This window comes from Macaca thibetana, chromosome 1 (genome assembly GCF_024542745.1).
Source record: "Macaca thibetana thibetana isolate TM-01 chromosome 1, ASM2454274v1, whole genome shotgun sequence".
Classification (NCBI taxonomy): Eukaryota; Metazoa; Chordata; class Mammalia; order Primates; family Cercopithecidae; genus Macaca; species Macaca thibetana.
In genome coordinates, this window is record NC_065578.1 from 31380250 (window position 1) to 31400932 (window position 20683).

At 46.8% G+C, this 20683-nt stretch overlaps 3 protein-coding genes across 3 annotated transcripts in view; 1 reads left to right on the forward strand and 2 right to left on the reverse strand.

The window, feature by feature from the left end:
- Positions 1-20683, forward strand: part of RBBP4 (RB binding protein 4, chromatin remodeling factor) — a 418599-nt gene that overhangs the window by 137270 nt on the left and 260646 nt on the right. The window lies entirely within an intron of this gene.
- On the reverse strand, positions 2343-12425 carry LOC126958385 (putative uncharacterized protein FLJ43944). Its single transcript, XM_050796661.1, has 3 exons — positions 11092-12425; positions 8138-8219; positions 2343-2520 (listed from the first exon to the last, which is right to left on the reverse strand). Exons 1-3 carry the CDS (start codon positions 11397-11399, stop codon positions 2500-2502), a joined length of 411 nt encoding a protein of 136 aa, XP_050652618.1. The 5' UTR covers positions 11400-12425; the 3' UTR covers positions 2343-2499.
- Positions 13706-15175, reverse strand: LOC126958354 (leucine-rich repeat-containing protein 37B-like). Its single transcript, XM_050796639.1, has one exon. It carries the CDS (start codon positions 15010-15012, stop codon positions 14542-14544), a length of 471 nt encoding a protein of 156 aa, XP_050652596.1. The 5' UTR covers positions 15013-15175; the 3' UTR covers positions 13706-14541.

Sequence of the window (20683 nt, forward strand, 5' to 3'; positions counted from 1 at the left end):
TTCAGTGCCATGTTCTCCACATTGGTTAAAGGATAACAATTACATACATATGATATATATAATATAATATATAATATACATATGGCATATAATATAATATATAATATACATATGATATATAATATATAATATACATATGGCATATATAATATAAATATAGTATACATATGGTATATATAATATATAACATATGGCATGTATAATATAAATATAGTATACATATGGTATATATAGTATATATTATTTACATATGGTATCTATAGTATAATATATATTATTTACATACGATATATAATATTTGCATATTATATATAATACATATTATGTATATATTATATATAGTTTTTGAGATGGAGTTTTGCCCTTGTTGCCCAGGCTGGAGTGCATGGTGCGATCTCGACTCACCGCAACCTCCACCTCCTGGGTTCAAGCGATTCTCCTGCCTCAGCCTCCCAAGTAACTGGGATTACAGGCATGCGCCATTACACTCGGCAGTGTATATGTATTTTAAGACGGGGTCTCACTCTGTCTTCCAGGCTGGAATGCAGTGGCACGATCTCGGCTCAATGCAACCTCTGCCTCCTGGGCTCAAGCCACCCTCCCACTTCAGCCTCCCAAGTAGCTGGGACCACAGGCACACGCCACCATGTCTGGCTAATTTTTGTATTTTTATAGATACGGGGTTTTGCCATGTTGCCTAGGCTGATCTTGAACTCCTGGACTCAAGCAGTCCACCGGCCTCAGCCTCCCAAAGTGCTAGGCTTATAGGCGTGAGCCACTGCGTTTGGTCAATAATAATATTCTTTTGGGCACCTCCAGCGTTGCTTTTGGGACTCACACATCATAAGCCTCCTTCTTGGCTATTTCTGGAAGTGGGGAAAGATCTAGCTCCCTCTGGCTTCTGTATAAGGGAGGTGGGAGGCGGGAAGTGGAATATTCTTCTTACTACAATAGCGAGGGTTTTTCCCAAAAGGGAGCCTGGGCTTGGATGCAGATAACCCGAACATCAACTGTCCTGTTCCCCATTTGCTGCCAAACACATACACTCTGTGTTTTGAACTTAGACTTGCTTCCCGATTAGTATAAAGTAACTACCACTTCTGTAATTAAAAACATTGTTTTAATTACTCTCCAATGAAGGCATCCCAAAGCCTTGACGACTGTCCTCCAGCTCTCTCATAATTCCTGCTTAGGAATCTGCAATCCATGACTGAATGGTGAAGTTAATTTCCCTATAAAACCACCTAGAGACAATAGTGGCAGAAAGGGAAAAGAAAGAGAAGTAAAAGTATTCAAAATATGTAAATATCTACATCAAGGAAAGAAATTCAAGTAGAGACTATAATCCCCCCCTCTGTAAAGCAGTCTAAGGCTGATCTTGTATTTATGACTTTCCTTCTTTACTATCTATTCTAGGTTCCATCTGCCTTCAGTCAGCAACAGATGGTCGAGTTATTTAGCCACAGGAGAGACCACCCCTTCATTCCTGAGCAATCTGTGGCCTAAAAGATCCTTTTGTATAGAACTGCAGTAGTTTTGCAGTGCCTTTGATCACAGAATATTGCAGTAGTTGTAGGATCCTCTGGAAACACAGCAAAGTCTATCACTAAAGCTCCCTGCCTCCACTCAACCTATTTCCACTTGGTAGCTAGAGTTTAAAATTCTAGAAAATATCTTGATTTTTTTTTTTTCGGCCTGTCTGTTCAGTGGCAGGAGATGCTCAAAAAGGTTGAGTGGCAATTTCAACTTCCAGTTTGGTGAAAAATTGTGTCACTTGATGGAGGCATTTCTCCCTTGGAGACTAAAATTTTAACATACCTCTCCTCCCTACAGTCATAGGGTCAAGAAGCAAATAACTTATGAGTGAGTCAAAAAGTTTCATTGTGGGCCAGGCTCAGTGGCTCACACCTGTAATCCCAGCACTTTGGGAGGCTGAGGCAGATGGATCGCTTGAGGCCAGGAGTTTGAGACCAGTCTGGGTAACATGGCAAAACCTCGTCTCTAAAAAAATACCAAAAAAATTAGCCGGGCTTGGTGGCTCGCACCTGTGGTCCTAGCTACTTGGGAGGCTGAGGTGGGAGGATTAGTTGAGCCCGGGAAATGGAGGTTGTAGTAAGCCAAGATTGCACCACTGCACTCTACCCTGGGTGACAGAGGGAGACCATGTCTCAAAAAAAAAAAAGTCTAAGTATGACAGAAACCACTCCTACATTCAGCCCTTGGTTTCTGAACTATGTATCTGGCTAAAGGAGAAATGGTATACTGGTTCAGAGCATATACTGCATCCTTTTAACAGCGCTGTATCTCACAGGGTGCTATCTAACAGCTGGTAGATTACCTGGGCCTTCAGTAGACTTTGCCACCACTCTAGAAGGTTGGCTGATGGAGCGCAGGTCAGACCAGTGAATCCTGTGGTGTCCGCTTACTGTTTCACTTCTTTTCTTGTGAAGTGAATTTCATGGTCAGAAACAATATTGTGTGGGACACTAAGACTGTGTATTAAGTCCATAGATGGAGGTTCTGAGAGAAGAATGAGAAGCAGGGAAAGGAAATTCAAACCCAGAGTAAGCACTGTCACCAGTGAGACAAATTGTTCCTTCTTCACAAGGGACATAGTCCTATGTTATTGATCTGCCACCAAATAGTTGGTTTGTTCCATCAAGGTATGACACCACATCAAGAGTCCAGGACTGTTTGCTCCTGTGGGCAAACTGGGCATCAGTAGGTCAGTAGTGGTGGTTGCCAGGATGGCCTTGGACAGGGATGTCCCTGTTCTTGGGCCTATGCATAATTTCCACTTCTGTCACTATCGTCCTCTGTCCATGAACCCACTGAACAAGAACTGGACTGGCTGGCGGAAAAGGCCATCTAGTTAATATCCACAGAACATCATATCTGCTGATTATTAAAAGCTTCCTGCACAGTGGTGGCCCATGGCAAGCAATCATTTGACACACCTGCTGTCTCATGATCTGGGACCATTCCAGGAAATCCACCTTTCCCAAACCTCTTTGTCATTAACTTGCAATCTTTTAAGACCCTGAGCTGCTCACACTATTTGTCATTGGCTGGTGAACTGGTATAGATCCTGACCACAGGCCATTTCTCCTACCAGGCAAAGTGGACAATGAAATGCACTGCTTACAGTTCTGCCTATTTCTTGCTCTTTCAGAATCTGCCATCTGAAAACCAGGCTCTCATATATTTTTTTCTTTACAGTGGAGCCTTGTCACAATCATTTACATAGTCATGAATATTCTAATGGCTGGGTCTATTTCAGCGGGTCTATCCTTGTTTCTCTCTCCCAAACTTGTTTTGTTGTTGTTGAGACAGGGTCTCACTCTGTTGCCCAGGCTGGAGTGCAGTGGTGTCATCTCTGCTCACTGCAACCCCCACCTCCCAGGTTGAAGTGATTCTTGTGCTCCCACTTCCTGAGTAGCTGGAATTACACGCGTGGCCACCAAGCCTGGCTAATTTTTGTGTTTTTTGGTAGAGACAAAGGTTTCGCCATGTTGGCCAGGCTGGTCTAGAACTCCTGACCTCAAGTGATCTGCCTGCCTTGGCCTCCCAAAGTGCTGGGATTACAGGCGTGAGCCACTGCGCCCAGCCTTTCCTAAACTTTTTATTCTGTCATATTGCTTCCTTCAGTAACTATGGCCTATGATTCAGTGTTGATTCTGATTTCAAGACATCTCTGCCTTGAGACAAAGTGGAAAACCATATGGCTTGCTCCAACGGCCACCAAGAAGAGCTCCTTTCTCCGCTATCCTTCAGAGTGACCTTGCTCAGGCCATGACAGTCCATTTCCAGCTCATACCAGCACGTTGTACAGAGCCATGCATAACAGAATTCACACTTGCTTCCTCCTGTATGACCTGGGTTGGAGTCTCTGGAGCAGTGTGCAGGAATGGGCACTGGGAGTGAAAACAGCCTGCTCATTGCACCCTCAGGGCTGTTTAGGCCACATTCTCCATGGACCACTTTCACTTGAGAATGACTGAGTATTGGCGATCAGAAAACACCCAATTCATGATGGGCAGCTCAGGATGCAACGTCACCTGATGCTCTATGGTCAACCATGCAGCCTACTAGAACTATTAGGAAAATCCTAGTAGCTACTACTAGGGCAAGGATGTCATCGAAGAGTACTTCAGATGCGATAATGAACAAATAAAACTTTGGTTCACATTCTTAAAAAAAAGTAGCTACTACTACTAAAACTAAGGAGCTATTTCTCAAAAGAAAAATACTCATTATGAATGAGTAACAAAGCTAACAGCTTTGCCTCCAAACTTTGAGGGCCTCTACAGTGATCCCTCTACCAATGTTTGCAATAGGCTCAGTATGGCATCATTTCCCTCAGACACATTTTTTTTTCCTTTTTTTGAGACAGAATCTCACTCTGTTGCCCAGGCTGGAGTGCAGTGGTGTGATCTCGGCTCACTGCACCCTCTGCCTCCCGGATTCAAGCAATTCTCCTGCCTCAGCCTCCTGAGTAGCTGGGATTAGAGGTATCCGCCACCACGCCCGGCTAATTTTGTATTTTCAGTAGAGACCGGATTTCTCCATGTTGGTCAGGCTGGTCTCGAACTCCCAACCTCAGGTGATCCACCCGCCTCAGCCTCCCAAAATGCTGGGATTACAGGTGTAAACCACTGCACCTGGCCTTCCCTCAGACACTTTAAGCTGTGGATCTGTTTCGTTGTCAGGGCCAAATTGCTGAGCCAGTTTGCACTGCAGCCTGTACCAGTTGGAGAGGCATCCTCTTTAACTCTGTGCCTTACTCAAACCTGGAGACTGGCAAATAGTTAGAAGGAGTTGGCTGGGTGTGGTGGCTCATGCCTATAATCCCAGCACTTTGGGAAGCTGAGGTGGGCTATTTGCTTGAGGCCAGGAGTTCAAGACCAGCCTGGCCAACATGGCAAAACCCTATCTCTGCTAAAAATAAAAGTAAAAAAAAATTATTTAAAAAAGACAAAAAAAGAAGTAGTGTACCTAGTAATGTTTGTATGTTGCCCGCAAAATCCAAAGAGACCTATCAAGCACTGGGATTCCTTCTTAGAGGAAGGAAGACTGAAGTACAGCAACCTGTCCTCTGCTCTGGAGGGAATGTCCTGGTGCGTCTCAGACTGTGTGACTTCCAATTTTTTTTTTTTTTTTTTGAGATGGAGTCTCGCTCTGTCGCCCAGGCTGGAGTGCAGTGGCATGATCTCTGCTCACTGCAAGCTCCGCCGCCTCCCAGGTTCACGCCATTCTCCTGCCTCAGCCTGCCTAGAAGCTGGGACTACAGGCGCCCGCCACCATGCCCGGCTAATTTTTTGTATTTTCAGTAGAGACGGGGTTTCACCATGTTAGCCAGGATGGTCTCGATCTCCTGACCTCGTGATTTGCCTGCCTCGGCCTCCCGAAGTGCTGGGATTACAGCGTGAGCCACCGCACCCGGCCAATGACTTCCAAAATTTTAATGAAATGGCAGCCTGCTATATTTTTGCTGGATTTATCTCCTACCCTTTTATACCCACTGTTTTCTACCTTTGGGTTTGTGTCAGCACGGTGCCACCAAAGTAGTAGAACAGCATGACAGCCTGTAGAATGAAATGACAAATACTTGGATTGACTCTTGACCTCTATGCCACCCTCCTTCTATTGGATGCATTGTAAAGTGAAATATCACATTTCCCAGAGTCCCTTGCAGTTAAGGTTCTGCTCGTGAACTAGGTTCCTTCAAGTAGGCACATCCATGTGAGATGTGGGAAAGCAGCTGTGAGGCAGAAGTCACCTTTCTGCAGAAGTGGCTGCTGGCAGAGATGCCTGCTTGAAATACATTGAGTTGTTTCTGCACTGAACTGACTGATACAGATGATGGCAGAGCCAAAATTTCTACAGACCAAATTGGGGCACAGAGCAGAAGGGTTGGCTTTTCTTTGAGGAAAGATTATAATGTAAATTGCTTTTTTTTTTTTTTTTTTTTTGAGATGGAGTCTCACTCTGTCACCCAGGCTGGAGTGGAGTGGCACGATCTTAGCTCACTGCAACTTCTGCCAGCCTCAGCCTCCCAAAGTGCTAGGATTACAGGTGTGAGCCACTGTGCCTGGCCATAAAGCAAATTGCTGCTGCTGTTTTTGTTTTTTTGTTTTTTTTCATTGAGATGGAGCTACGGTCTGTCACCCAGGCTGGAGTACAATCTTGGCTCACTGCAACCTCCACCTCTGGGGTTCAAGCAATTCACCTGCCTCAGCCTCCCAAGTAGCTGGGATTACAGGCAGCCACCACCATGCCCAGCTAATTTTCTGTATTTTTAGAAGAAACAGGGTTTCACTATGTTGGCCAAGCTAGTCTTGAACTACTCTCCTCAAGTGATTCACCTGCCTCAGCCTCCCATAGTGCTGGGATTACAAGCATGAGGCACCGCACCTGGCCACAAATTGCTTCTTATATTCTCTGTCATATTGGAGAAAAATGCATTTGCTTGTCCAAATTCTGGGAGTTGCACTGATATACTCCCCCAATAGCCACATCTGAAATAGCAGTGGTAACTCAGGCTGCCATTTGATTCAGTTTACAATATTCCTCCACCTTCTTGAAGACCATCTGTCTCTTTCTCTATCTAGATTGAAGACATGGATATGGATGTGACAGAAGTCACCACCTCTGCATATCTGAAGTCTTTGATGGTGGCATTAAACTTTGCAACGCTTTCAGGATTTTTTATTTCATTTTTATTAAAAAAAATTTTTGGCTGGGTGCAGTGGTTCAAACCTGTAATCCCAGCACTTTGGGAGGCCGAGACAGGCGGATCACGAGGTCAGGAGATCGAGACCATCCTGGCTAACCCGGTGAAACCCCATCTCTACTAAAAAATACAAAAAAAAAAAAAAACTAGCCAGGTGAGGTGGCGGGCGCCTGTAGTCCCAGCTACTCGGGAGGCTGAGGCAGGGGAACGGCGTAAACCTGGGAGGCAGCGGAGCTTGCAGTGAGCTGAGATCTGGCCACTGCACTCCAGCCTAGGCAACAGAGCGAGACTCCGTCTCAAAAAAAAAAAAAAAAAAAATTTTTTTTAGTTGCTCTCTCAGCATACCAGGATTTTTAATTTTAATTTACATTTTGGTGGGAATGAAAAACTTTGATGAGTTCTACTTTGTTTTTCTCTTTTTTTGAGATGGAGTCTCACTCTGTTGCTCAGGCTGGAGTGAAGTGGTATGATCTCGGCTCACTGCAACCTCTGCCTCCCAGGTTCAAGCGATTCTCCTGCATCGGCCTCCTGAGTAACCGGGATTACATGCATGCACCACCATGCCCGGCTAATTTTTGCATTTTTAGTAGAGACAAGGTTTTACCATATTGCCCATGCTGGTTTCAAATTCCTGGCCTCAAGTGATCTGCCAGCCTCAGCCTCTTAAAGTGTTGGGGGTTTACAGGCATGAGCCACCACACCCAGCTTGTTTTATTTATTTATTTATTTATTTATTTATTGAGAGAGAGTTTCACTCTCTCACCCAGGCTGAAGTACAGTGGTGCAATCTCAGCTCAATGTAAACTCCGCCCCTGGGTTCAAGCAATTCTCCTGCCTCAGCCTCCTGAGTAGCTTTGATTCTGGGCATCTGCCACCACACTTGGCTAATATTTGTATTTTTAGTACAGATGGGGTTTCCCCATGTTGGCCAGGCTGGTCTCGAACTCCTGACCTCAGGTGATCTGCCTGCTTCAGCTTCCCAAAGTGCTAAGATTACAGGCATGAGCCACCATGCCCAGCCTGTTCTTCTTATAATAAAAACTATTAACCTATGGTCTGGAAGCTAATGCAGGTTTCTGCCAGTATTTTAGGATATTTCTTAACAGTTACACACATGAGGACAAAACTATCAGTTTTTGGGACTAGATCCACCCTAAAGTGGACTTTGGTCAAAACTCCATTTGTCACCTAAATCCCTATGCCTCCCGTTGTCTCTTGATACTTAGCCTCTCAGTTGACCATCTGCCATCTGCCCTGTACTGCCAGAGCTAGACACCAGCCAACAACACTTCCCAGATTCCACTGCTAGCTGCGTCCCAGTTACGTTGTGCCAATGGGAGGTGCCTGGTTATATTTGAAGGTGAGAGGAAGGGAGAAATTCTTAGGCTTTAGGAGGTGCCTTACCTTTAGCAGTGGTGGCTCCTCCAGCACTGTCAGTAGTGAGAGTGGGGTTGTTGGCTTCACCCCCAGGGTGGTTTCCTGGGCTCTGGAAAATGTGACATTTTACTCTTAGCTCCTTTGGCATTTCCAACATCTTTGTAAGCAAGTCCCTGCATTGTATACATTTCTGCTTGAAATATGTTGAATGTTCTCTGTTTTTCTTATCGACACTTACTCATACATTTCCATAAGCCCACACTCTGAATGCTGAAGCCCAGAGGCATTGTGGGTCTCCAGGAATCAATGTGGTTAGTGGTCTGATTGTCCCCAAGAGGTTTGGGTATTTGACTGGAAGGGTATGCGTCCCTTTAAGGAGTCAATCTTGACTTGCTGAGCTGATAAAATTCCCATGGGGAGAACAAGGCCTCATACCTTGTCTGCACAGTCCCCACACAGAGTTCCCAACCTGTGGTCAGTAAAGAATGTCACTTTCTAACAGGTCCAGGAGCTCCAAGTTTATCTTAGGATCCAACTCACAGGTATCTGAGGATACAAACCCATGGCTGGGCTCAGCTTTAAAAGGTCTTATCTGAGATTCCTTGTGGAACAGAGTTCCATCAAAACCAATCCAAGAGGCTTATGTAGAAATTACTCTTCTTGCTGCACTTTATGCAAATAATCAGGCTAAGTATAAAACTAAAGTTTATTCTACGAACAACATAGTCCTATCATAATTTGTTTTTACCAAAAATGAGGACTAGAGAGAGAAATTACGCTCCCAAGCTTATATATTTGTCATTAAATCCTAGTCTCATTGTTTTTAAGCTTTTTGCCTGCGTTTTAGACTAACCCTGCTTATACCTGTGGATCAAGTGGTAAGTGGTTATCACCTGCAGCTTGGAAGAAGCAAAAAGGGATGGGTAATGTGAATATCTGGATCAATACGCTAGTTCTGGGCAATTATCCTGCAAATTCTGCCAGGTAATGAAAGTGAGTAGGGTGCCCATAACCCAGAGATTTGTTTGGCAAAATAAAACCAAGGAACTTCATAGACCCCCAAAGTGAAATTCAATATCTTGGTAAGTAAAATTTTAGATGGAAATAATCTAATACAACACCCTTGCAGAAATTGCTATACTCATTCTACTAATTGCAGTAGAGCTATACACAGTAGCACCTTCTAACTGAAATATTGGATAGTTTCCATCATTGTAGTATTTTGCTTATTTTATATATATATAAAATAGTTATATATAACTGTTATAACAGGGATAATAGTTACCAACAAAAAGGAAGCATGAAAGTTTTACTATCACCAAGTCTGCTAGGACTTTTTATTGGGTTTAGTGATACATCACACCCTTTAGCTCCTACACTATCAGCCATGGCCCATTTGTACAAAAAGACTAATTGTTGGGTCTGTCCTGAGCAATTTGCTCAGTTCAATAATGCTAAGGAACCTGCACTATGGTAGCAATGGTTCCCAACCTATTATTTTTAAATTGCACTGACATGGCCACATCATCTGGGGACATCCCTAACCTAGGTTCCTTTTTAGAAAGTGCACTATCTTGGAAGCCAGAGCTGGAGCCAGGTCAAGCCAGATTGGTGACATGGAGCCCCTGTACCAGTAAACCCACAAGCAGGTCCATTAGATCCAGTCTCACATGGGACGCCTGGAGATGGCAGACGAGCAGTTTGCACACTTAGTAGAAAACAAAATCCAAGCAAGCACAGACCAGATATTCAGCCGTCTAGAACATCTGGAGATTTTGTCCAGCAAGGAGCCCCCTAACAAAAGGCAGAATGCTAAACTTCGGGTTGAGCAGTTAAAGTATGATGTTCAGCACCTGCAGACTGCTCTCAGAAACTTCCAGCATCAACACTATACAAGGGAGCAGCAGGAGAGACAGCAAGAAGAGCTTCTCAAACCTTCACCACTAACAATTCTCAATCGCAATCCTCTGATAACTGTTGAAGATTCGTATCTGTTTAAACTGCTGGCATTGCTGGACATGGTGGCTCACACCTGTAATCCAGCACTTTGGGAGGCCGAGGTGGGCGGATCACCTGAGGTCAGGAGTTCGAGACCAGCCTGACCGACATGGAGAACCCTGTCTACTAAAAATGCAAAATTAGCTGAGCGTGGTGACACATGCCTGTAATTCCAACTACTTGGGAGACTGAGGCAGGAGAATTGCTTGAACCTGGGAGGCAGATGTTGCGGTGAGCAGAGATTGCGCCACTGCACTCCAGCCTGGGCAACAAGAGCAAAACTCTGTCTCAAAAAAAAAAAAAAAAAAAAAAAAAAAAAAAATTTCCGGCATTAAAATATCTAGACACGGGAACAACACAAGTTGTATAAGTCCCACTTATAACAATTGAGAACATCCTCATGATGACTCTTGAATTGGAAAAACTAGCTATCAGCTTCCCAGTTTGCACAAATAATGTGGGGTCACTGGCACAAATGATGAGGCATCTCCGGGAAGTTTAACTTCCTATCTGTCCAATCTCTTGAACAGATAATGCCAATTAGTTACTTTGTTTTGTTTGTTTGTTTGTTTTTTGAGACGGAGTCTCGCTCTGCTGCCCAGGCTGGAGTGCAGTGGTGCGATCTCGGCTTACTGCAACCTCTGCCTCCCAGGTTCCAGCGATTCACCTGCCTCAGCCTCCTGAGTAGTTGGGATTACAGGTGCCCATGACCACACCCGGCTAAATTTTGTAGTATTAGTAGAGACGGGGTTTCACCATGTTGGCCAGGCTAGTCTTGAACTCTTGACCCCAGGTGATCTACCTGCCTTGGCCTCCCAAAGCACTGGGATTACCGGCATGAGCCACCGTGCCCAGCCAGTTAATTACTTTGGATGTGGCTCTAAAACCTGAGTTGAGGCCTTCTGTAGGACTGGAGATGGTTCAACCTTCTCAGGTGGCTCTGATGACTGAGCTGGTATCTCCTGCTGTGGTGGAGGACTGACCTCTTCAGTGGACTTTGGAGGACGACCTGAGGCTTCCTGCTGGGTTCAGCCTCCTTAGGGGGCGCTGGTGGCTCAGCTGGGAACTCTTGTGGGACTGGAGAAAGTTCTACTTCCTTAGAGGGATCTGAAGTCTGAGCTGTGGCCTGTTGCCTGACTGGAGATTCAATCCTTTCAAGAGAATCCAGAGGTGGGGAAGGGGGATCAGGCTGGGTTAGAGAAAAGTCAGCCTGCTCAGTGGGAATCGGAGGGTTGTCCTGCTGGAAGGGAGAAGGTTCAACCTCGACAGTTGGTAAGCTCCATATCCACATTTTAAACTGTGGTATTGGTTGTAAGGCCGGCCGAGGAAAAGGACAAGGAGACCCAAAGTCAGACGGGCAAGTTTTTATTGTCCTGCCGGGCTGCTCCTTGACTAGCAGAGGAGACAGCGCCGCTTACAGGCTGCAGCAGGGCTTTACAGGGCAAGGAACTGGGTCAGGGTGTGTGAACTGAGTTGGGAGCAGGTGTTCTGCCCACTTCCTGGAGATGTTTTTGCCAGCTTTGTTAAGCGAGGTTAACAGACATGTTAACCGCATCTTGTAACTGCCAGTTTAGCCGAAATCTTCTGGACAGTCACTGGAGGGTTCAGTGAAAGGGGGTTTGTCTTTTGCCCTGGGGTAGCTGTGTGGAGAGTGCAAGGGACTGTATTGTAAGGCCTGTGGGAGGGAAAGGGAACAGTCTGGTCAGGGTGACCCTAACAATAGTCAAAGTTGAATTACTTCTTAATATTGAAGACAGATCTAGAGTTGAAAATACCATCTCATCATTCTATGAACTTAAAGTCTGAGGAGAGCTGAGTTGGAGGCTGAGTTGTGGCCTCTTGATGGACTGGAGGAAGTTCATCATTTCAGGGGTATTTAGCTGCTGAATTACAATCTCTTGCTGGTCTTTCAAATGTTGAAACTGCTCAGGGGACATTAAGGACTGAGCTGGGGCCCCCTGTTGTATTAAAATTTCAACCTGATTAGTGAATTCTGGAGTCACGGCAACCATGTGATCCACAAGTTTAACAGTGACATTGTGCAATGTTGGAGGCTGAACTTGATCATGACTTAGAGGAGAAACTATTACCTTATAATGCTCTGGAGATTGAGCTACAACTTCATTACGGAGCTCTGAAGGCTGAGCTGGGGCTTCTTGATGGGTTGGAGAAGACTCAACCTCCTCAGGGGTCTGTGGATGCTCAGCTGCAGCCTCCTGCTGGGTTGGAAAGGGGTTCTCATCCTTAATAGGTTATGGTATTGAAGTCTCCTGTTTAACTGGTAAAGGTCCAGCCTCTTCTGATGACTCTGGAGGCAGAGATGGGCCCCCATGCTGGGTGGCGGAAGGTTCTGCATCATTAACTGGCCCTGAGAGCTGAGCTGTAGCCTGCTGGTGGATTGGAGAAATTTCCCTCTCTGCAGTAGGCTCCGTTGCTATGGTGAGCTGCATATCTGGAGACTGAACAGTGACATTGGGCAAATCTGAGTGCTGAGCTTGAGGTAAAACTGTTACTTCATGATGTCTGGAGGCTGAGCTGGGATCTTCTCCTGGGTGGGAGAACCTCTCCAGAAGACTCAGAAGGCTGAGCTGGCTTCTCCTGCTCTCTGGGAGAAGGTTCAGGCTTCACAGGAGAACCTGGAGGCTCAGCTGGGGCCTCTTCTTGGGTTGCAGAAGGTTCCACCTCCTCTGGAGACTGGGTTGGGGCCTCCTGCTGGGCTAGAGAAGATTCAATCTCCTTGGTAGGCTCTGAGGTTATGGTAACCTCTGCATCCGCAGGTTTCACTGTAATGTTGGGCAAGTTATAATGAGCTTGATCTTCACCAGGAGGGTGAAGTGTCGCTTCATGATTCAGTGGAGTTTGAGCTGCACTCTCCACAGAGGACTCTAGAGGCTGAGTTGGGGCCTCCTGCTGGGTCTGAGAAGGTTCAGCCTCCCCAGGAAACTCAGAAGGCTGAGCTGGCTTCTCCTGCTCACTGGGGGAAAGTTCAGCCTTCACAGGAGGACCTGGAGGCTCAGCTGGGGTCCCTTAGTGGGTTGCAGAAGGTTTCATCTCCTCAGGGTGCTCTGGTATCTGAGCTGGGGGCCTCTAATTGGGTTGAGGAAGAGTCCACCTCCTTAAGATGCTCTAGAGGCTGAGTTGCAGCCTGTTCCTGGCTTGATGTAAGTTCCTTACCTGGTTCTGGAGTTACTGTAAGCTCCACATCCACAGGTTTGACTGTGACATTGGGCAAGTGTGAGTGCTGAGCTTCACTCTAACTTTTTTTTTTTGAGACAGAGTCTTGCTCTGTTGCCCAGGCTGGAGTGCAGTGGTGTGATCTCGGCTCACTGAAACCTCTGCCTCCCAGGTTCAAGCAATTCTCCTGCCTCAGCCTCCTGGGTAGCTGGGATTACAGGCGCCTGCCACCACGTCTGGCTAATTTTTGTATTTTTAGTAGAGATGGGGTTTCACCATATTGGCCAGGCTGGTCTCAAACTCCTGAACTTGTGATCTGCCCACCTCAGCCTCCCAAAGTGCTGGGATTACAGGCATGAGCCATGGAGCCCGGCTGCTTCACTCCAACTTTTATTGTTTTTGGTTTTTTTGTTTTTTGTTTTTGAGACGGAGTCTCGCTCTGTCGCCCAGGCTGGAGTGCAGTTGCCGGATCTCAGCTCACAGCAAGCTCCGCCTCACAGGTTCACGCCATTCTCCCGCCTCAGCCTCCCGAGTAACTGGGACTACAGGCGCCCGCCACCTCGCCCGGCTAGTTTTTTGTATTTTTTAGTAGAGACGGGGTTTCACCGTGTTAGCCAGGATGCACTCCAACTTTTAAATGAGACATTTGCCTCATGATGTATTGATGGCTGAGCTACAGTCTCTTCAGAGGCGGGTAGCTGCTGTGCTGGGGCCTCCTGCTCTGTTGAAGTAGAGTCAACCCTCTCAAGGGACTGTGAAGGCAGAGCTGGGACCTCCTCCTGGGTTGAAGAAGGTTCTACCTCCCCAGGGAGCTGTGGAAGCTGCTCTGGGGCTTCTTGCTGGAGTGAAGAGGACTGGATTTCTTCAAGGTCTCTGGATTTTGGGTTTCTGGCTGTAGATGAAATTGAAAAAGTCCAACTTGCTCAGGAGGCCCTGAGTTCACCTGGAGTTCTGGGGACAGGGTGCCTGGATACAGTATATTCATACTTGAATTTAAATATCCTGCAAAGTTTGTTTCTGACACTGAGGTTTTGATACAAATCGATGTGGAAGTTCCAGCCACAACCTTAGCAAGCCTCCATGCTGAGGTAGACCTTTCTTCAGGTTCTTGGGCCAAACAATAAGCTTCGTTGCTTTTGAATTCTATCTAGAGGTAGAATAAGTATTTCATATGCCTGATGATCTGCAGCCTGATCTAGATTTGCAGTTTTAACCTTACTTTTGAGGCAAAGAGGCCGAGCTAGGGCCTGGTTCTGATCTCAGTCCAGCATTGGGACCACCTCTGGGAGCCTTTCTTGCCGAGTCAGCTTGTCATTCAGATTCTGGTGTGCAGCAAGGAACTGCTGTGGCCACGGGGGCAGCTCTCCAACTGAATCCGTGTCCAGGAATGGAACCAAAGTCTTGGTCAAAGTCTCAGTCAATTCCTGAGCCGGAGCTGACATCTGGGAGGAAGCAGAGGACCCCAGATGTTCAAAGCCCCTGGGTCTGCGAGGTGGCGGGAGGGTAAGCGCATGGGGCGATTCGGGTGGGAGATCGGAGGAGCGGGAAGACAAGGGCTCATCCGCCACAGGGCGTCGGAGATCAGCTGCAGCGGGTCCTGGACCCACTCCAGAGGCTGAGCTGCCTGGACGAGTAGCCACAGTAGTTGCCACGTGAGCAAGGGGCCGTGGGACCCAGAGACACAGCCGGAACATGACATGGACTGGCGCCGCGCACAGAGCTGGAGTCATTCTGGCAGCCCGGAGACACTTGCGCCCCTAGCAACCGTGGGCACCGCCCTGTCCTTTATTTACGACACCTTTATAAGCAACCTTTATTAGGCTGAGGTCTAGATCCGCTCCTCGTCACCAGGGCGATCTTACCCTACAATCCTGCCCAAGCCTCCCTTCCCCAAGCCCCGCCCCGCAGGAACACTCCTCCTCTCCCTAAGCGAGGAAGAATTTAGGCAGCACACCTGGGTGGTCCCAAGACTCCAGTAGCCTATTGTGGTGGTGGTGGGGTGGGGTGGGGTGCAGGCGCGGTAGAGCTTCCCAAGGAAGTCACGGGACCTCACCTCGGGATATTCAGAAGTGCTAGTCCAGTCCTGGCAGCCTGAATTCTTTCTCCTCCAAGCTGAAATCCGAGAGATACTCTTCCTCCTCTCGGCCATACAGCTTCCAGGGAAAACAACTGACCTGCAAAATCTGCGCCAGTTAGGGTGGCTCGCAGAATACACATTATGGTCATTTATTCCAAAATGTTGCCATTTTCGCTAAACTTTCGATATCCTTTGTTGCATGTTTGATCATTAATTCACCGCACTATTAAGTACGGGCTGCCAGGGAACGAGCGAGGACTCCAAATTTTCTGTAGGAGGTGTTTTGGGGGGTGGGCAATTCAGTCTGGGAGAGAAGGCCTTAATCCGAGTGAATATCCCTTTGCTGGGAGGGCCGTTAGACTGGGAGGAGGCTGAATTGTCATCCTGCCTTGACTTAATACAGCCTTTACCCTAGAAGCTACAGCGCCACTCTTCAGAAGTCTACCCTGTGTGCACACATGGAGAAGACGCTTAGGTTGTTAAAGTCAGCATGTTAAATAATTTTCTGAAACACAGCTATAACTAGAACCCAGCTGGCTTCCCCCACAGCCATTCTTACCTATTTTATTACTCATTGTCTGGCACAATTATAAAGTGCGGGTGGTACTGATACCTACCTTTTAGGGTTTTCTGATGATTTAATTTGATAATGATTGTACACTGCTTTGCAAACAGTGAGCTTTCAATAAAAGGTACCTATTGTAATTCTCAAAAAAAAAAAAAAAAGTGCACTATCTTGAATACGCCTAACAAAGAGACCTATCATTTCCATGCCCTCATATGGAGATTTAACTGAAAGAGAAGATTGAGAGGGCATGCACATGACAATCTCATCTTAGAAAGACCATGGATGGGGAATTCCATAACCAGAGGCCTCTTCCGGTTTGCTGGTATTCCTCTCCTTGAAAGGTCAGCACTTAATATTTCCACTGTGATGCAACGAGGATGGAAGGCAACAGTAGGAGCTGTGGAAGCACAAACAATCCAGAGTCTTTAGCCTCAGTAGTAACACAGAATAGACTGGGCCTCGATGTCCTTACAGCAAAGGTAGGGGTACCTGTGCAGTCTTTTTTTTTTTCTTTTTGAGACGGAGTTTCGCTCTGTCACCCAGGCTGGAGTGCAGTGGCCGGATCTCAGCTCACTGCAAGCTCCGCCTCCCGGGTTTACGCCATTCTCCTGCCTCAGCCTCCCGAGTAGCTGGGACTACAGGCGCCCGCCACCTCACCCGGCTAGTTTTTTTTTTGCATTTTTTAGTAGAGACGGGGTTTCACCGTGTTAGCCAGGATGGTCTCGATCCTCCTGACCTCGTGATCCGCCTGTCTCGGCCTCCCAAAGTGCTGGGATTACAGGCTTGAGCCACCGCGCCCAGCCACCTGTGCAGTCTTAAATGAAACATGCTGCTTCTGGAGAAACACCTCTAGTCAAGTAGAGGAAAACTTACAGTTGCTTAAAGATCAAGTGAAAATCATTGACAGGTTAAGAGAAAATGCAGGCTCCAGCCCCGGATGGCTACAATCCCTCTTTAATGAATCCCAGTCTTCTTTGTGGAACTGGTTAGCTCCATTATTAAGTCCCCTTTTGCTCATGTGACCTTGTCTGCTCAATATTATAACTCAAATTGTTTCCTCTTGCCTAGAAGCAATCAAACTCCAAATGCTGCTGCAGACTGAAGTATGCATGGGCACGCCTTTCTTCTGAGGTCCCTTAGATAGACTCCAGGAGGAGTCCCAGCTGCTGTTCCCCACATGACGCCCCTTTTCAGAAGGAAGCAGCTAGAAAGAGTCATTGCCCAACACCCCCTAACAGCAGTTAGGGTTACCACTCCAGAGGGAGGTAATGATACAGGAGCTAAGAAGAAATTACTTAGGCAGATAGTAAGGGTATGGGAGTCCTCGGTAAGGCTTTTCTTTTTTAATGAAAAGCAGCCCCAAATCATTAAATCACTTTCTTTCTTTCTTTCTTTTTTTTTTTTTTTTTGAGACAGAGTCTCGCTCTGTGGCCTAGGCTAGATACAGTGGTGCAATCTCAGCTCACTGCAACCTCCACCTCCTCCGCCTCCCAGGTTGAAGTGATTCTCATGCCTCAGCCTCCTGAGTAGCTAGGATTACAGGTGTGTGCCACTACGCCTAATTTTTGTAATTTTAGTAGAGTCAGAGTTTCACCATGTTGGCCAGGCTGGACTCGAACTCCCCACCCCAAGTGATCTGCTGGCCTCGGCCTCCCAAAGTGTTGGGATTACAGGTGTGAGCCACCGTGCCCGGCCCTCCAACTCACTTTCTAACAAAGAGTAGCCTGCAAGCTGGGAGCTTGCATGGGTGAATGCTGGCAGGAACTAAGGACTAGACATGTTTAAGATGGCAGCTTCGGCCAGGCGCAGTGGGTCAAGCCTGTAATCCCAGCACTTTGGGAGGCCGAGACGGGCGGATCACGAGGTTAGGAGATCGAGACTATCCTGGTTAACACGGTGAAACCCCGTCTCTACTAAAAAAAGATACAAAAAACTAGCCGGGCGAGGTGGCGGGCGCCTGTAGTCCCAGCTACTCGGGAGGCTGAGGCAGGAGAATGGTGTAAACCCAGGAGGTGGAGCTTGCAGTGAGCCGAGATCCGGCCACTGCACTCCAGCCTGGGAGACAGAGCAAGCCTCCGTCTCCAAAAAAAAAAAAAAAAAAAAGATGGCAGCTCCACCTTCCCTTCTCTGCCAGCCACGTGTATTGTAAAGGAGTAGACACAATGGTGCCAATCAACTGGAAAGCCCATTTGCATAATAAGATTCAGGTGAGGCAACCATTCTTCCCTGTGCATTATTAGACGTCATACCTGATTGAACCAATCGAGCCCTACAAAAATCAGACACTGCCTCCTCAAACTGGACGATAAAACTCGGTGCCTTCATCTACAGCTGGTCGTTTGCCACTCGGTCCTTTCCTTCTCCGATTGGAGACCCCTTCCTCTTTGGAAGAAGCTATTTCTCTTTCTCTTCTCTTCTACCTATTAAACCTCCACTCCTAAACTTGTGTGTGTCCGTGTCCTAAATTTTGCTGGCACATAACAGTGAACCCCAGGGTATATACATGAGACAATGTAGCTGCTTCACTGTCACCACATGGCCTCTAACAACCCAGAATCCTCTCATCCTCCTTGAGGTCAGAGCCATTTCAATGGTGAACCCATCCACAACTATTCTGGGCTTAGAGAAGATGGTCAGGAAAGTGCTTTTTAATGATTTTGGCACTTCCTTCATCAATTGTCCTCTAGCTTTGGTAATGAAGGTGAATTCTGGGCCTTTTCAAGGAATATAATTATTGGGTTGCTCAGCAAGATACATATATAGATTCAGTAAATCATTCTTGCCTCCTGAGGTCTTTAAATGTCTTCCTCTAATTTATGTCAAGAGACTTCCACTGTTGTACAAATTAATGATGGGCCAGAATCATATCCAGGTTTGCATAAACTAACACTTAGAATTTCTAGAATAATGGTTGCCAGCTGTCAGTGGGAGAACATCGGATGCAGAATCGCCAGTAAGTACACTCAAATCAATAAATTCATTTTGATCTAAAATTATATTCAGATTTTCCTTAGTTGAGAACTTTCCAAATCCACCTGCGTAAATAGTCCCCTGCCCGCTCATTAAATAAAGTAGCAAATTCCTGTAATTTTTTCTTTGGGAAGGTCTCTTCTGCCCTATATTTGTCTACTTTTCATCCCCCAGGACATGCTAGGTGTGGACTTCAATTCTGGCTAAGGGGCAAAAAGGGACCTGTTTTCCCCAGCAATTAGGATAATTTTCCCAATTAAAGGAGGATCAAGTTCTTCAGGCAAGGGAGAAGGGAACACTTTCTTTCTTTTTATTATTTTTTATTTTTGAGATGGATTCTTGCTCTGCTGCCCAGGCTGGAGTGCAGTGGCACGATCTCAGCTCACTGCAAGCTCCGCCTCCCGGGTTCATGCCATTCTCCTGCCTCAGTCTCCCGAGTAACTGGGACTATAGGTGCCTGCCACCATGCCCGACTAATTTTTGTATTTTTAGTAGAGATGGGGTTTCACCGTGTTAGCCAGGATGGTCTCGATCCCCTGACCTCGTGATCTGCCCGCCTTGGCCTCCCAAAGTGCTGGGATTATAGGTGTAAGCCACCGCGCCCAGCTGGGAACACTTTCTTAGGGCTCAGTAGACAAATCTCTACATTCTCACTAAGAAATCTAACCAAGTCTTGGCTGGGCACAGTGGCTCACATCTGTAATCCCAGGACTCTGGGAGGCTGAGGCGGGTGGATTGCTTAAGCTCAGGAGTACAAGACCAGCCTGGGCAACATGGCAAAACCTTGTCTCTATAAGAAATATAAAAATTAGCCAGGGCCGGGCGCGGTGGCTCAAGCCTGTAATCCCAGCACTTTGAGAGGCCGAGGCGGGCAGATCACAAGGTCAGGAGATCGAGACCACAGTGAAACCCCGTCTCTACTAAAAATACAAAAAATTAGCCGGGCGCGGTGGCGGGCGCCTGTAGTCCCAGCTACTCAGGAGGCTGAGGCAGGAGAATGGCGGGAACCCGGGAGGCGGAGCTTGCAGTGAGCCGAGATCGCGCCACTGCACTCCAGCCTGGGCAAGAGCGTGAGACTCCGTCTCAAAAAAAAAAAAAAAAAAAAAAAAAAATTAGCCAGATGTGGTGTTGTATACCTGATGCCCCAGCTACTGGGGAGGCTGAAGTAGGAGAATCGCTTGAGCCCAGGAGGTCCAGGCTGTAGTGAGCCATGACTGGGCCACTGCACTCAAACCTGGGCAACAGAATAAGACCCTCTCTAAATTAAAAAAAAAAAAAAAAAAAAATTCCATGTGCCAGGACATTATGGCAAGGGCAATCTTCAGAGCCTCTTGTAAAGCAGTATTGAGGTCCACAACACCTCCTGCAGCCATGCCTTCGTGGGCCGCGGTGGTGGGTTACGGGTGAAGCCAGATCTTGAGTGCATGCAAGCCTCTGCCTCTGCGTGACTACACAGCGGCAGGGAAAGAGTTTTTTATGCTTTTTTAAAAAGTTGAAGTAAAAGTTATGCAACATTCAATTAACTATTTTAAAGTGTAAAATTCAGTGGTATTTAGCGTATTCACAATGTTGTACACCAGCAACTCTCCTTCTGTCCGTAGTTTCAACTTTTGTTGTTGTTGTTGTTGTTTTTTGAGACAGAGTTTTGCTCTGTCGCCCAGGCTAGAGTGCAGTGGTGAAATCTCAGCTTACTGCAGTATCCACCTCCCAGGTTCAAGCGATTCTCCTGCCTTGGCCTCCCAGGTAATGGGGATTCCAGGTTCCTGCCACCATGCCCAGCTAATTT

Bases quoted from the DNA above. Each gene is read 5' to 3' on its own strand.
- LOC126958385 (XM_050796661.1), bottom strand. From the start codon at position 11,399: ATGTGGATATGGAGCTTACCAACTGTCGAGGTTGAACCTTCTCCCTTC. The intron at 8,220-11,091 runs GTCAGTCCTCCA...CACATTTTCCAG, and splicing joins CTCCAAAGTCCACTGAAGAG to AGCCCAGGAAACCACCCTGG. The intron at 2,521-8,137 runs GTAAGGCACCTC...TTCTTCTCTCAG, and splicing joins AGGAGCCACCACTGCTAAAG to AACCTCCATCTATGGACTTA.
- LOC126958354 (XM_050796639.1), bottom strand. From the start codon at position 15,012: ATGACTCCAGCTCTGTGCGCGGCGCCAGTCCATGTCATGTTCCGGCTG.